Source organism: Zalophus californianus, chromosome 5 (genome assembly GCF_009762305.2).
Source record: "Zalophus californianus isolate mZalCal1 chromosome 5, mZalCal1.pri.v2, whole genome shotgun sequence".
In the NCBI taxonomy this organism is placed as follows: Eukaryota; Metazoa; Chordata; class Mammalia; order Carnivora; family Otariidae; genus Zalophus; species Zalophus californianus.
Genome location: NC_045599.1, coordinates 3,553,854 through 3,570,783, shown reverse-complemented (window position 1 = coordinate 3,570,783; position 16,930 = coordinate 3,553,854). Strand labels below are relative to the sequence as shown.

The 16,930-nt window shown below is 57.3% G+C and overlaps 1 protein-coding gene across 5 annotated transcripts in view; it reads left to right on the top strand.

Annotated features, from left to right (window-relative positions):
* COL23A1 (collagen type XXIII alpha 1 chain) overlaps positions 1-16,930 on the top strand; it is a 301,959-nt gene that overhangs the window by 261,720 nt on the left and 23,309 nt on the right. For all 5 annotated transcript variants that reach the window (XM_027606800.2, XM_027606799.2, XM_027606798.2 and 2 more), the window contains 3 exons: positions 13,655-13,681; positions 14,892-14,918; positions 16,271-16,297. In XM_027606800.2, the coding sequence (XP_027462601.1) occupies positions 13,655-13,681; positions 14,892-14,918; positions 16,271-16,297 (81 nt within the window). The remainder of the gene's footprint in view (positions 1-13,654; positions 13,682-14,891; positions 14,919-16,270; positions 16,298-16,930) is intronic.

Below are 16,930 nucleotides of genomic sequence, written 5' to 3'. Positions count from 1 at the left end.
GAGAGATAGCACGAGAGGGAAGAGGGTCAGAGGGAGAAGCAGACTCCCCACTGAGCGGGGAGCCCGATGCGGGACTCGATCCCAGGACTCCAGGATCATGACCTGAGCCGAAGGCAGTTGCTTAACCAACTGAGCCACCCAGGCGCCCTCCCTGGAGATTTCTTATACAAACCCTTTCTTTGCTCCAAACCATGGCTTCTGTCTAAGATGAAAAGGTTAGATATTGCCTACACCTTGACTTTTGCCCGGAAAACTCCAGACTCTCATCATCCGCTGATTACAACATCGAAACTCTTTCTCTTTCGGTGTTTTGATTCTTTTGACTCTTAACATTGAGCTTGAGTGACTTTCTGGTTTGTTTTATACCTTCAGAGCGCAATTTAAACATTTTTCCAAGAATGTGTTTGTGGCATATCTTACAGGACTTAAGGTTTTTGTGTACCTGAACATATGAGGAGAGCATAAGGTTGTGAGGCTACAGGTGCATAGAGATGATGAAATCCAGTGAAGCCAGGGTGGGGAACTGTGCTCACCGAGCAGTTGGTCAGTGACTCTATGCTGGATGCTTTCCTGGGTCTTTGGACCAGCACTGAACAAGAGAGACAGGGGAGAGGCGCCTGGGTGGCTCAGTCAAGTTAAGCATCTGCCTTCAGCTCAGGTCATGATCCCGGGGTCCTGGGATCGAGCCCCATGTTGGGCTTTCTGCTCAGAGGGGAGTCTGCTTCTCCCTCTGTGCTCTCTCTCTCTCAGATAGATAAATAAATAAATAAATAAATAACCTTTGAAAAAGAGAGACAAGGGGAGAGAAACAATGAACAAGGAAACCAACAAACCAACAAACAGTGAAATGTGCTAGGAAGAGAATAAAGCAGGGATGTATCAAGAGTACCAGCTGGGTGCATGGGTGGGCATAACTGGGATTAAGTCATCGGAAGGCTCTTGGGGAGGATGACGTTTGAGCTGAGCTTTTAATGGTGAAAACAATGCAGAGATCTTGTGGAAGGGAAAAAAGCAAGTGCATGAGGTCATGGGGTGGGGTCGACCTTCATGCATCCAGAGTACAAGAGAGGGGTACGGGGCGAGGGCGGGGGGTGAAGCCGGAGAGATCTCCAGAGCTGCGTGGTGCGGAAGCTTGTAGGCTGTAGGCTAACAGGCCGACCGAGGCTGGAGGCCAAGGAAACTTGGCTTTGTGTTCATAGAAACCACAAGCTGCCTTGCCAGGGGCTCAGAGATCCCCCACTCCTGAGGGAAGACAGGACTGTCTCCTCCCCTCCCCCCTCCTCCCAAGTCCTTCCAACGTGCCCGGGAAGCAAGTGCACTTATTGAGTGCTGGCTCTCACCCTGGGAGGTCCATTGTCTCCTCCCTACTTGACAGATGAGGAGGCTGAGTGCCCAGGCTAACAGCACTTGGCTGAGACACAAGGCCCACCCGCATGACAAAGTCCAGATTCGCACACAGGCTGGGGACTCCTCCAGAACACCAGCCACCCTATCAGCAAGTGGGCTGGAGCAGCAGGTTGGGGGCTCAGGGGGGTCTTTCTCCTCTTAGCACCCAGGGACACTGCTATTTGGAGCCACTTTCTTCTCTCGTCCTCACCCCTTGCTTTTATCCCGGGCTGGAGCTCACCCCAAATGCCACGCCCATCACCGGCTTGTCGAGACCCTTTCCTGCTCTCCGGAAAAACCAAAACGGAAAGCCAAGCCTAACTTAAAGAAAGAAGTCCGTTTCTCCCTTCCACCTTCTTTGCTATGCCTCGTTCATGTGTTTGTTCCACTATTTGGAATTAGGAAGAAAGGCATCCCCCTTGTGATGAAATGTGCAATTCTGTCTCCGTGGCCAGCATCCTGTCCCTGTCACTGAGCAGCTGAACGGAGCAGGGCCCCGACAATCACTTAGGCCTTGTGAGCCTCTGTGTCCACGTTGGCCAAGTGTGAGGCTTGGCCCAGTGACAACGTCAGGAATCAGATCTATGCGGCACTTCATAGTTTCAAAGCACGTCCCAACACTCTATGTGCTGATTTGTGCCCATTTGATGTCTTGAAAAGCTGAAGCTTACAGTGGGCAAGGACAAGGGGCCTGGCTTCCCTCCTGAAAACCCCCAAAAACCCAGGCCATGAGAGCCTCCCATACAGAGAACTTTCCGGCGCCACGGGTAGGGCTGTAATACATAGGGACAGGGCTTTGGGCCCCGTGGAGGAAGAAGTGGCTGACTCTGCCTGGGACCAGGGGACGTCTGAGGTGTGTCCTGAGGGAGGAGCAGGAGTTTGGCAGGAGGGCAAGCTGGGAAGACATTCCATGAGGCACACACGTAGGCGCCGTTGACCCCACAGGGCGTACAATGTGGTCCCTTGTCCCCCGGGGACAGTGACTCTGGGGTCAGCAGGGAAAGGAAGGAGCTGAAGCTGAGTGCGGGGCGCCCACCCACCCAGCAGCAGAGTCTGGAGGCCACAGAAACCCCGAGTGACATGGACGGGTGTGAACACAAGAGACAGGCCTCCCCGGCAGCGGGGCAGAAACTGGAGGAAGGCGGTCCAGGTAGGAGGTGGGGACAGTAATTCGCAGATGAAGCCAGGGTCAAGACGGCCCCGGGGAAGATGGAGTGAAAGGCGACAGATGTCAGAAATGAGAGCTGGCAGGAATTGCAGGCCAAGTGACAAGTGAGGGACTGGAACCAGAGCTCCTTGGGCAGGCTGGGCAGAGCCCCACCCGCGAGCACCACCTGGATCTATCAGGAGAAATGCATGGGGAAGGGGGAAGGGGCAGGACCTGCACTGCGTCTCCAGAATCAGCAACAGGTGCACCCCCAGACTAGGGAAACCAGCACCCAGGTCCCAGGGAAAGTCTAGCCTCGCTCTGAGCTGAACTGTGGTAGATGAGACAGAGTCTCAGCCTGGGACCAATTTTGAACTGCAAAACTCAGTTGGACGTTTGGAATTAATCAAGTGAGCCAAAAAGGACCACAGAGAGCCACACATCCATATGCTTTCTTGCACTCCCGAAGTTCAAAAACAGCTTTGATTGTAAAAATGTAATTAGTTAAATGATTCATCTGTAATATTCCAAATTCATCTGTTTTTAGATTTCGACAACCAAATTTTCATCTGGCCCCCTGCGGCGCCGCTCCCCAGCCCCCCAGATTCTGGGTGGAGCGGGGATGGGATGAAAGGAGACTTCCCGAGCCCCCGATAATGGCCCCCAGGTTGGAACCTCAGGGAGACACAGCTGGGCCCGCGGGAAAGGGCCACCTCGCTGGGATTTCCTCCCCAGGGTCTCACACCAGCATGGGGTAGGCACGGCCTCAGGCACATCCCTAACGTCTTCGGCCCCTGCGGTAATCCATAAATGACCCCACAAGAGCCCTAATGCTGGGCACACAAGCTGGGTTCGGTGAGTGACAGTTCCCGCCATCATGATGGCCACTGACCTCAGCGAGAGGAGCCCTTGAGGCTGAAGGAGCCCTTTTCGGGCCAATGTCCCCCATGCCCAGCACCCTGGTGGTGACCAGGGGGCAGGAGTCCTCAGGCGCCCAGGGCAGCCTCCAGCGGGTCAAGAGCGCCCTCTGGTGATCCCAGGGGTTAGACACCAGCGCCAGTGGGAAACTGGACATTCATTCACAGAGGCATCCACTTGGCAGTGGGTTCTTTCAACAACTGTATATTGCGTTCTCACTAAGTATGAAGGACTTTGTTTGGCACTTGGGATAGAAGAGCGAGAAAAACACCCCCTTAGAGGTTGTGGCTGAGTGGGAGAGAGAATCAAACAAAGTTCAACCTCACTCTGCACCAAGGTCAGGGCTAAGACCACCTGCAACCGCGGCCTAGCCTGGTGCGGGTCAGGGGTGCTGCCCTGGGGGAGGGAGGTGTGAGCTGAGGGCAAAAGGCAAGTAGGTGCTGACACAGGGAGTTGCAGAGGAATATCCAGACAGAGGATGCAGGCCAGGCTGACTAGGGAAAGGGGGGAGGGGTGGGAGGGGAAGGGGCCAGTGGCCCTGATGTACCCAGCATCTCTAAGCCGGTTGGCTGCCTCCCCAGAGGCCGCAAGGTGGAGGGAATTTGCAACGGCGTCCAACCTGGGGAGGACCGGACGGACACAAAAAATTTGCAAACCCATCAGGCTGCCCAGGAAGCAGTGAGTTCCCCATCACTGGAGGTGTGCAAGGGCTGCACACCCACTTACCAGGAAGGACATCTAAGGAGAGGCTGGCCCCAGTGGGTCATCTTCCCACAAGTGAGTTATTCCACCAAAAGGGCCTCTTTGGGGGGCTACTCAGACCCAAACTCAGTGCAACAGGATGGCACAAGCCTAGCTTGGGGAGCCTGGTGTGGGGGTACTTGCCAGGTGCTTGCTGAAGCCAGAGGGGGATGTTGAGGCAGGATTTAGGCACAAGATTCAGGCTTGTGTCCCAGGCAGACCTGACCACGCCTGGCCTCCCCAAGGAAGGCTGGGCATGTGGGGGCTGGAGACAGGGAGGCTGGTGGAGGCTGGTGTGGGAGAGAGGCCAAGTCCTAGGCGGAGACAGGTGGTCCTGGGCTGGAGAGGGGTCCACAGTTTGGATAGATGGTTCAGAGCTGGAAATGCAGGCTCACACGCCCCTTGATGCATTCCCTATATGGGCCAGCCAGGTGAGGAGTAAGTGAGCCTGGCTGGGTGTGAGAAAGTGCAGGGAATGGGGGCGGGGTGTCCAGGCTGAACTGGGGGGCACACGTCCCACCTCAAGGGGGCGCCACAGTGCAGCCCACGCACCTTGATCATTCTCTGAGCTTCCAACAGTTCGAGAGAAGCTGGAAATCAAGATTTCACACAAAATCTTTGGATCCTTAAGGGATCCAATTCACTACCAGTGGGTAATAATTGCATTGTCTGGAAACCAAGGAGGGCCGGCCCCCCAGCCCAGGGGGTGGCGACCGGAGAGACCTCGGCATGGCCGGGACCCCACGGGTCCCCACGGAGCACCTGCAGCCTCAGAGTCTGTCCCCTACCCCTCCGTCCCCTGGTCTCTCGGTTTTGCACCTTCAGCCTCTCTTAGACTATCTCCATCTGTGGTTCATGCCACACTCAGACCATCCCCGCCTGGTCAGCTGCTCCATCCTGCTAGCTCCCCACCCTGGCCTCTCTGCCACCAGAATGGGTGCCCCAGTCAGTCTGCTACTTCCAGTGCCTTCCACCAGGCCAGCCCCACGTGCCCGAGCTGGAGAAACCAGCCCAGAGGCCGGGCCGCTCAGGCACACACGGCGCACCTCCCGGACCCATCCTCCATGGTCCCACACCCAATGGGAGTCAGGCTCATGACTCCCTTCACCCCACCCAGGAACGAGCTTTCCCGATACCTGACAAGCTAATCATGTAGCAAGCAAATGTGTAATTTAAGCAGGTATTTGGGGATCCGTTCAAAGGCGTAGCACCACCTCCTCCAGCCATGATGTATAATACGGACATACGCTTAATTGCTTCCAGCGCACACAGGATATACTGAGCATGCCCTCCTACCAAAATAGAAGCCAGGTGGCTTCCTGGCCTCACAGAACCGTAGGGCTGAAAGGGACCCAGGAGATTTTCTAAGTCGAGGGTTACAAACTGAGATGCGTCTACAGAGCTGGCAGGTCACCTGGACTGGGTGGGCCATGCGTGGGGCAGTAGGGTGGGGCGGAGCCTGAGGGCCCTGGGGCGGAGCCACGCTAAAGGAGCTCTTGTCTCAGCCCCTTTGCCAGGCATGCAGACCTGGGGGTGGGGGGCGGGCACCATCTTCCAGCGTTTCTAGAAAAGTACAAATTCCGGATGTTTATACGCAACATCACAATTTAAAAGACTGCAACTAATTCAGTTCGTTGGGTTTGGGTTTGGGTTTGGGTTTTTTAACTGTACGAACCAAACCAAACCTGGCTCCAGGCCAGCCCTTCGCCCTACAAATAGTAGGCGGGTGGCAGCAGGAGAAGGCCCCTAACCTCGGCAGGTTCCTTGAACCCCACCCAGCTAAAGTCTTCACGGCTGGCTGAGTTGGGGAACGATTAACTGGTGGCTCTACAGAGGGCCCCAGATCCCAGGACGGGGTTCCCGGGAGGAACGGGGGGGGGGGCATCACGAGGGGCTGGACCTAAGAAGCGAGGGTCGTCTCTTTACCCCAGGGCGGAATTCGAGTCTGGGAAATCGCTAGACCCGGACAGTCTTGCTGTGGTCCATGTGTGTGAAGCCTGGTCTGAGAAATCAGAACCACATGGGGCTGACCTGCCCCGCGGGGGCTGCCCACCCACTCTAATGAGGGAGCCTTCACACAGGAATGCGCACGTCCCAGCCTGGGACCCTGGGGCCCAACAGCCTTGTAATTTGATGAATTGTCAACATCTGGGCCATAATTACTGGTCCCTGGACTGATAATCCTGGTAAGCCCCTCACATCCAGGGGTCCAGTCCTGGTGCAATTTGGAGGCTCCATTCCCCGACGGGAGCCGTCAGCATGAATTACAACCGGCAAGCGAGACAGTCACCCTGCTCCAGCCTGTCTGAGCATCAACTCCTGTCTGCATCTAAACACAGCCCACTTATGGATTTAGTTCAGTGCAGCAGATACTCTCGCAGATTGGGAAGCCTGCGCCCCATCTAATCAGGGGAGAACAGAGCCAACCCCCCATGTGGGGTAAACAGTTGGCCCAGCCCTTTTGCTTCAGGGTCCCTCCCCCCGCCCCAAGCTGATGCACATGGAGCCTCCAGCAATGGAGCCAGCAGACTCCACTTCCCAAACTTATTTCAGGAAGAAACCTCCCCTCCTTTGCGCTCCTGTTAATTTTCCCCAAAAGATGGCTCTGTGGATCCCTGCTTAGGGAATATTCAGTGGTGGGAGGGAGGGAGGGAGGGAGGGAGCAGACCCACGAAGGTGCAGCCGGAGTCCCACCGCCTGCCATTCCGCAGACCACACAAGGTCAGCCCCCAGCACTGCCCACCCACCCCCACCAGGGCTAATGCAGACCCCACGCCCGTGTCAGCCCACCTACAGGGTCTGGTTGGTCTGGGAGAAGAGGAGGAAGAGGAGACAGACCTGGGATTCCTGTTGGACGTGTCCTTGGAGAGGAGAAGGACATGTCCCCCATTTTGCAGATAAGAAAACTGAGGCCCTAGGTGGCTCAGGTCGCTGAGCAAGGCAAGGAGCCAGCACACAGAGGCTCTCTGCCCGCCTGGCCCGCACCTCATGCGCAGCACATCCGGAAACCGTCCCGGGGCTCTGCTGATCTGCACGGGCCGGAAAGAGTGATTTAAAGCAGAACCGAGGCTTGTAAACAGCTGTGGGGTTTCGTGGAAGGCAGAAGGTGTTGAAAACCTCTGGTGAATTCCATGGCTTTGATCAGGCAGGAGGAGGGAGCTCGTGGGAACGGAACCAAGTGCCTGTGGGCACAGTGCTGTTGGCATCTGACCCTCCGGGGCGCCTGTCCTGAGGAAGCAGAGGCTCAGAGAGAGGATTTGAACCCTGGCAAGGCCAAAACTCTGCCTTCACCCATGGGCTGCCCTGCGTGCCTTCCTTCCCTGCTCCTTTTGTGGGAGATGCCCCTGGTCTGGGGCAGGGGAAGGCTGCCTTGACGAGACAAGACCCCTGCCACCAAGGACATGCCCCCACCCAGGCTGGAGCTCTCCTATTCCAGACTGTTTGGCTTCCCAGATGGCCCTGCTCTGTCCAAAACTGGCTTGTGGCTGGCGAGGACACTCAGCCTGGACCCTGCCCCGCTTCAGTCCAGGCCGACCATGCCCTCCACCCCGTGTTTGTCCTTGGCTCCCGTCAGACCAACCCCTGGCCCTTCCCTGGAGTGTTTCTGCTCCTTCCAGAGCACCCAGAGCCAGGCTCATGTTCCCCTCCAGCCCATGGAAACGCCTAGTTCATAGATGGTCCACATGGCCTCCCAGTGAGGCTGGGAACGCTGCCCTCCTGAGGAGCCACAAGCAGAACCAGGGTTCAGACAAGACAAGTTGCCGGAAAGAAACCTATTTCACAGCGTGGAACCCGGTGTTTCTCACACTTATTTGACTGGCGAATCCGTTCCCTGCAGGATAGTGTTCCCTGGGACTCCAGTTTGGGCAAGGTAGTATGTGGTATAACAAGGAGCAGGGCCTGTCCTTGGGGGTTCACAGCCCAGGCCCAGCCGTCCCCAGGACAAGAGGGACCCACTCACTCCCCCCAAGCCAGGCAGGTCCATCTGGCTCCAAAGCCAGGCTGCTTCCTTCCTCTGCCCCACTGAGTCCCCTCCTTAGTGACTCCAAGTGACCCCTGGTCACCCCGTAGCCTCTCCAGGGGTCAGCTCTTCCCCCAGACAGAGAAATCGGGGGCCCGAGCACAGCTCTCTTGCCTAGGTGTCATCGGAGATGAGCCCAGAGCCACCTGCCCAGACCCCGGGGCCACGCTGTGGGTCAGCTCCAACCGCAAGGCCGGGCTAGCACCCTTTCTCCACAAATATGCACATGTGGGGTTTTTGTGTTTGCCCCGGGAATCTGCTCAGCATCAGATCCAACCACCCGTGGCTCCAATCTTGGTTCCTGGGGATTAGGGACGACCTCCCTTCTGCCTCCTGCTTAGGCTGCACCCTCTGCCTTTATTTATCAGAAACTACAAACTTCATTGACTTTTTTTGGAAAACTCCTGGGAACTGAGAGTTCTGGGATGCCAGATAGAGTCAGGGCCCTAGGGAGGAAAATTGGGTTTTTGCCTCTTGTAGGCTTTGTCACACACCAGAAAGAGGGCTTGGGGACCGCCACCCCCCCCGCCGGGCATAATCTGGGAGTTGAAAGAGGGCAGAATCCCTCCCAGGAGACAGGAGGCCCAAGGTCACTCTCAAGAAGAGACAGCAAGGTCTTGCCGTTGGAATACTTTCAGAGACAGTTGGCAACAAGAGATTCTTCCTGTGGGGGTCCAAGCCAAGGGAACACCCCAGGCTCCCTTCTGCAGCAGACGCTTCTAGAAAAGCAGGGCACCTACAGCTCTGTGTGTTTTCTGTCCACCCAGCGGACATCCTGGAACAGGACCTGGGGACCCAGCGATGGACCAGAGGGAGCCCCAGCCCCAGGAAGGGCCAAACCAGGACCATGCTCCCCGTGCCCAGCATGGGGCAGGCGGGCTTTGGGCACCAGACCAGGAGGTCTGGACATTATCCTTCAGGAGTGAGGCCACCCCAGAGGGGCTCAAGCACTAGAGCAGATTTGCATTCTAGAAAGTTCTCCAGGGCATTGCATGGGAGAAACCACAGGTATTAGGGAAGGGCCGTGGGGATGATGCTCGGGTCTCGGTGTATGTCGTAGGCCTTTCCTGGAATGCAGTGAGGAGGGCTATGACGTGCCTCGCAGGGCCAGGGACCAGATTCCCCGGCACCACGAAGGCAGATGGACCCACAAATGTATGCTGCTCGGCCCATAGAAGGCTTTCAAAATAAGAAAGGCAGGGGTCCACGTATGTGCCTCTCCAGGGCATGGACTGCTTCCTGGGGGGGGGGGGGGGGTCATGCTGACACCGGTGCCCGTGCTGCCCCCCAGGAGAGTAGCTGGGGAGGAGGGAAGGAGGCCTGCTTTGTCCTGTGTCTGTCTGCATAGTCCGTATGTTTCACTCAGCGCACATCCCCCTTCTCAGCAGAACACACGCGCACACACACACACACACAAGCCAGCAACGCAGGGAGGCCTGCATCTCCCTGTCACAGATGATGAGGCCCAGGTCACCAGCTGGCATATGGGAAAGGCTGAATTTGGTCCCAAGTGTGTCTGAATCCAGAGCCGGCTTCCTCTGACCGCCTGGCGTGTCCCCTGGAGTTTGGCCACGGGGCTCTCTTCCAGAAGGATGGGGACCCAGCTCTGGGGCAGACAGACTCAGGGGATGCTTCTTCTCCTTGGGGAGGCTCCCAGAAGGGCCATCTGAGCTGGGCCTTAGGGAATGAGTACGAGTTCTCCAGGTGGAGGCGGGACTGTGTTGCAGTGGAGAGAACTGGGAAAGCTTGGGGCCAGGAAACAGCATGATGGGTGAAAGTCCGTGGGCCTCCAGAGGCCCCCGATGTAGCACTGAGACCTCTGGAGCAGCTCTCTCCAAATCCCAGGGGCCACCAGGAGGCCGTGGTGTGGCAGAGTTTAGGGGAAAACTGGGGCGAACCCAAGGCAGGAACAGCCCTGCTGGGGAGAGCTGGTGAGGAGGATGCTGAGGTTCAGAGAGGTTGACTGGCTGTCCCAGGGCCACACAGCACTCCCTCTGCTAGAGGGCTAGGGTGACAGAGGGCCCAGAGAGCCCTGCCCAGAGACGGTCTGTTCAGCTGGGGAGACAGACATCCCAGGAATCCCAGAAGGCAGGCAAGTCTTGCAAGGCTCCATCCTAGGTCCCCCAGGGCCGCCACTTGTCAACCGTGCTGCCCTATGCTGCAGGGGAGGGAGCACGGCGTAGAGAGGAGAGCCTGTTTTAGCCCTTGGGCAGTCCCACCAGCTCGGCTTCTTCATCTGCAAGATGGGGCCCTGGGGCCTGCCTCCCAGGGCGACGGTGAGAGCAGAGGCTGTGCAGGGTATGGCAGGGTTCAGTGGGGTACATGTGGATGAGCACTGGAGCACTCGTAGACTTGCCCCGTAGAATCTCTGCCTCTGTGGCCCCAAGGGCAGGGGTGCCCGCTTCCCTCAGACCAGCCCCGCACAGGGTCCCAGGCCCTGTCAGGGGCCCCTTGCTGCCAGTGACTTGGCCGTGAGGCCCACTGTGTCCTCCGTCCCAGCAGGTGAAGAGGAAGGAGATTATTTTAGCTTCAGCTGCACCTTCGTCTCTTTTTCATCTCAGTCTTTTTCATCTGCAGGACGGATTTGGGCAGATGGGGGAGCGTGGCCAGGAATCTTGGCGCCCAGAGGTCGGAAACCTGAAGTGCCTTTCTGGGCTCCAGCCCTGCCTCGTTACTGGCTGCCTGGCCTGGGGCAAGGCCTTCCCTCCCTGGGCCTCAGTCTACTCCTCTGTAAGAGAGGAATGATAAGACCTGCCTTACAGGCTTGTTGTGGTGATTCAGACTGAGTATGGGGGCCACGAAGAGCCCCCAGGTGAGACCCAGGGTAGGACCGGGCCCCGTGAGGCCTAGCAGGGCCTGAGTGTGGGGAGTAGAAGAGGTGCAGGGCCCAGCATTAGCAGACAAAGGTGGGGGAGGCCTCAGGCATGTGGATCAGGGGTCAGAACAGCCAGGAGATGGGCCAGCCAGGGCAGCTCCTGGTGAGCCTCAGCAACGAGGCCTGGGCCCGGGGCTGGGGCTGAGGACCTGACCAGGAACCCCCAGAGCCGAGACCCCCAAGACTTTGGAATGACCCCACTCCCCATCTCCTGGGATTCCATCTGCCCCCAGGGCATTGCCCCGAGGTCCAGACCCTCAGCCGACCTCGAGCCGACCTCGAGGCTGATGGCTAGAGGCACTTAAGGGACAAATTTTCAGAATTGCCCTGGTTTCCTGCCTGGAGCGAGGCCCTGGTGTGAGCGCCTCAAGGAGTAGCCCCTCTTAGGGCATCTGGGGACTTGGCTGGTTCAGGGAGGTCTGGTGGCTGAGCCAGGGAAATGGCTATTCCCTGCTGGGCCCGGCGGCCAGGGGCTGCTGGCTCCCAGGCTGCGTGTACACCCGAGGGAGGAGAGACTGGCTTCCCAGAGCCAGAGAGTGTCTCCCAGATGGAGGAGCCAGGGAAGGGCCCAGCAAGCAGGGGGAACAGCCCACGCAAAGGCATGAAGATGGGAAAGAAGCAGAGAGCTTGGGAAGACCAGGGACACAGGGCAACCGCAAGGCAGAGGCCGGCCCTGGCCAAGAGGACTCCAGTGCTGGGCCGGGGAGCGCAGTCTCCGCAGTGACAGGGACAGACCCACGTGAGAGAGACCAGGATGGGAGGGAGGGTGATTCGAGGCAGAGCTGCCCCTCTGCCCACAGGCCCTCTGCCTCTGGGCTGTGCTCTCTGAGCATGGTGCTCTCCCTAAATGCCCAAATACTACTTTCTCAGGCTAGTGCTCCCTAATCTTTCCCAATACCCACCACCCCCCCGAGCCTGGCAGGCTGTCATGCCGCTCAGAATTGGCAGAACCCTTTGTCTGTCCTGCCCCTGAACTTTCCGTCTTATTCCCTGTATATCTGCACACGCTTCGTCTCTCTCGCTACCTTTCCTTGCTTTGACTCAACACAAATTGAGAGGCACACGCTCTGCGCCAGGCTTCATCCGAGCACTGGCGACACGGGGATCAGACCCTTTTCCTGGATCCACTGGAAGACTTGTGTAGACCACACGGTAACAAAGCATGGTGTCATGTGCGACACCTAGAAAATGTGCTGGGTGCAGCAGCAGATGGCCTGACTCTGGGGAGTGGAGGAGCCCGGAGGGCTTCGTGGAGGAGGAGGTGACTGAGCTGAAGATGGCGCACAAGGGGGTGAAGGGTGTGCGAGCGGGCAGGCGGTGTGTGCGCGGGCTTGGGAGAGTGGAGCTGCCCGTTTGCGGAGTCTGTGGGGATGAGGAGGCTGTGGCAGGGAGGAGGACGGGGGTTGACAGGGAATGGACGGACCCGGTTCGTGGCACTGCCCTTGGATTCTTGTATACTCCCACCGGGTGGTGGAGCTCAGCGGGGCTTTCTGACTGGGCAGGGGCTGGACAGGCGGAGGGCGCCGGTGGGGGCTGCTTGGCAGCAGTCCCTGACACCACGGAGCCCCCAGAGCCTCTGAGATGGCCCAGCCTTGGGAGATTTGGCTTCTCTTGACCTTGACTTCGGCAGTGCTGGGAACTCAGAGAGCCTTCAGGACTCTTCCAGTCCTGTCTTAGCCTGTTTGGGCTGCCCCAACAAAGCACCACAGACCGGGTGGCTTAGAAACAACAGAAATCGACTTCTGGCAGTCCTGGAAGCTGGAGGTCTGAGGTCAGGGTGCCGGCGTGGTCGGGTTCTGGTGGAGGCCCTCTTCCAGGCTGCAGGAGCCCATCTCCTATGTCCTGTGGTGGACACAAAGGCAGGCAGCTCTCTGGAGCCTCTCTTCTAAATAGGCTGACACCCCATTCATGAGGCTCCACCCTCATGACCTAATCGCTTCCCAAAAGCCCCCCTTCCTAACGCCATCACAGTGGGGGTTAGGTTTCAACACATGCATTTGGGGGGGGACACATTCAGTCCCTGCCAACTTACACATACAGAACTCAATTCGAACTGGCTTAAAGAAAAACCGTGGACAAATGGAAGTGTGCAAGGGTGGGTGATTTCAGCTTCAGACCCCTTGCCCTGTTTTTCTCTGTCTCTCAACTCTGACTTCCTCTCTGTTGGCTCTTCCTCAAGCCACCTGCTACCCGCAGGAGCTCCACCTTAGCCCCATCAGGAGAAAAGAGCCCTCTTTCTCCTAAAGGGGCCGCCATTCAAAGTCCCAGACATGATGCTCAGCCCTGAACCACTCACTCTGGTTGAGGAAATGTGACCACATGCCCAAGCCCCGTATGTGCAGATGGGGGTGGTCCTGGAGAAGGAGAGGGGCTGTCTTGTCAGAGGAGGGGATTCTGGGCAGCAAGATCCAGATGCCTCCACTCCAGGTCCATGTGAAATGTACTCAGACCGTGGGCTCATGTCAGGTTTTGGTCTCTGATACTCAGTAGTGCCTCTGGGTCATAAAACACACAGGAAATGCCTTTCTGGTGTGTAACCTGTGCTATCTGTCTCTCTCATTTCCAGGGGCCACTGGGTCTGGATGGCAAGCCCGTAAGTGATGACAGGGCAATTCTAAGTGGTCCTGGGACTGGGCCATTTGTGGGGCTGGAAGTGATGGTGGGGTGCCAGAGGGAAGGGGCCACTGGAAACCTGGCTCAGCATGGAGAGAAGTCATTTGGGCATCAGACTGAAGTTCAAATCCAGTTTCACTACCTGCTGACTATTCAGCCTTAGGGAGGCCCCTTCCCGTCCCAAGCCTGAGGCTCTGTCAAATGGGTCTGTTAACCCTCCTCACATTACCCAGCCCAGCACGCTGGGGATGTGGAGAAGTGTGGATAGCACCATCCCTGACATCTAGTCAGCCTTCAAAACAAACAAGCCCCTCCTAGCCAGCCCTAGGCACAGAGCATCTCCCCACACAGTCTCAAGACTTCAGTGGTAGGCATCGGGCTGATGAGTTCTCAACATCTGGGGCAGGAGCCTGCGGTCCACAGGCATCTTCAGCACAATGAATAAGCTGCTCAGGGAGACGGCATAATTACATACATAGTTGGATTTGGATGTATAGGTAGGTGGGTGGGTGGATGGATGAATAATGAATAGTTGGATAATGAATGGTTGGATGGATGGATAGATGAATGGGCTGATGAACAGATGGATAGGTGGGTGGGAAGGAAGGAAGGATGTCTGGACAGAAAGATAGTCAAATGAGGTAAAAAATCAATAATTGTACCAACAGTCGGATGCATGATGGTTGAGCAGACAAGGAAGTGAGGAATGAATGAAATAAGTGTTGCGGTGTTGCCAGATGATGTGTACCGTATTGGAGGATGGAGGAATGAACTGACCTCCTAGATAGACAAGTTGTTAAGTGAATGAACCAGCAAAACCATTATGGACTGAAGGGATAATGGACAGTTAGGGGGCAGCGGCCGCCGGGCACAGCAGGGGCTGAGCTGGGAGGGCTCTGCTCTCTGGGGGCAGTGACAGCACATGCACCCCTAACCCCAACTGAGAAGTCCCGGGAACCCTCAAGTCCCCTGCCTCCCTCACGCAGAGGACTGGTGTGTGGAGCTTCCTTGGGGCCGGCAAGGGCAACCCTCATTAAAAGCAGACAGACTTACATGTTTCCCCACCCAGCTACCCACAGCTCTGCTCAGCTTCACAGGCCCTTCTGCCCCCACCTCCTTAGGGAAGCCAGAAGGGGAGCCAGCCCAGTCCTCCTCGCTCATGCCTGTCTTTCTGCACGTTTTTTCTACAGGGACTTCCAGGCCCGAAAGGGGAAAAGGTAAGTGAGGCTGGCAGCTGTCTCGTTGGGGATATGATGAAGGATGCCAGAAACCTGCCCCCAAACCCCAGCTCCGGAGTGTGACCCCGGGCACATCACACCCTCCTGGAGCCTCAGTTTCCCCATCTGGAAAGTGGGGCTAAGAGGGCCTCCCTCCTAATGGTTACATGGCTTATGTTTAACAATTTCAAGTGCCCAGGGGGTGACATTGGAGTCCCACCCTCCACCGGAGAAAGACAAAACTCAAAGCACAGTCTTCCCAGAATAAGGAGTTTCCAAAGCAAGTAATCATGAAGCGGGGGGGGGGGGGCCAGGAGAGCCTGGCCAGGTGGGTGGGGGAGTTGAACAGTCACTATAGATGGTATTCTTTGTAAGGAGTGCATGCCCCCCACCCCAGGCAAACAGATGGCTGAGAGCTGCCCCTGTGATCTTTACAGCCCCTTGTGAGAAAGGCTTCCCTGGCATTCGGCATGAAATGTCACGGCAGACCCCTGGAGGGCTGGGACCTCCAAGTGCCGCGGAAGGGATGGGGAGAGAGGGGCCACCTGTGTGTCCCACTGTGGGATCAGAGCTGGGGAGGGACCAGAGCGGATGCAGGTGTGGCAGGACGCTTCTAGGGAAGGGCTAGGCGAACGCCGGCCACGTCCACCCCAGCCCCCGCTCTGATGTGCCCACTGAGGTAAGTAAGGGCGGCCAGGGTCCCCATCCACCCTCAGAGCTGTGCCGGGTACAGGATCCGGGGCTCAGAGCATCCAGGTTTGCGTTAGGGCTCCACCACCAACTGCATGGCTTTCGATGGGTTGGCCGGCTCTGTGGGCCTCAGTTTCTCCATCTGTCAGTTAAAGCAACCTCACAGAGATTTCCTTCTCATTGGCTCTGGCTGAACAAAGCAGAGGCTTTGAACCCAGAGAGAATTTGGCATCTTGGCATCCGTCACTTGGTAACATCCTGCCCCAAAAGTTGGTGACTTAAACAATCAAGTAATTTCCAGCCCTCACTGTGTCGAGGTTCCAGGATTCCAAGAGGACACGGTGCGAGCAGCTTGTCTCTGCTCCGCTGTGTCTAGGGGCTGGCCCCAGACAACACCGCACCTGGTTCCAAGCCCTGCGTGTGCTGGCTGTGTGACCTTGGGCTGGTTACTTAGCTTCTCTGTGCCTCGGTTTCCTCACTGGAAATGGAGATTAAAAACAGAGCCCACGTGTTATGTTTGTTAGACTTGGGTGAGACTACCCCACGTGTAACACGTGTGCAGCTCACACGTGTGCAAAGCACGGGGCACAGAGTAAACGCTCAATACGTATGATAAAGTAATAACAGTAGCAGTGATCTGTCTTCCTGCTTCTTGTCCTTAGGGTGCACCCGGAGACCTTGGCCCTCGGGTAAGAGCTGACGCAAGACCCCCTCACCCGCCCCACACAGTTTGTGTTATCGTATAGTAAGGCGTATCCAGCGTTTCTTCTGGGTCCCTACACCTTACCGCACGGGCCCACAGTCTCTGCCCGCTGCCCGCTGCCCACCATCTGTCCTTCTGTGTGGTTTCACTTAAGTGGCCACGGGCTGGAAGTCCCAGGGCTTCCTCCCAGTCCTACTTGTCACCATGGATGGGGGGCGGGGGAGACAGCGGGGCTGGCGCTGGCCCCAGACCCGAGACTAACCTTCCTGAGGGTGGCCGGGACCCCAGAAGGAGGGAAGGTTATGGGTCAGCAGCTGAGCTCAGCCACTTACCAGCCAAGTAACTTTGAGCAACTCAGTTTCCCCTCTGTGACTCAGTTTCTCCAACTGTGGTGGGTGGGATTGACAGCCCCTGACCCAAGCTGCTGTGGCAAAGGTTCATTGCAGTCATAAAGGTGGGCAGCCAGCACCCAGCGTGGGGACAGTAGATCCCCTGGCCCTCAGTGCCCGCAGGGCCCAAGGGACCCAGAAGGGCCTCATGCCAAACCTGGGGCCTCTTCAACGAAGCAGAGTGCAGAGCCCCACAAAGCAGATCTGGGCAGAGAGAGGGTCACGTAAGG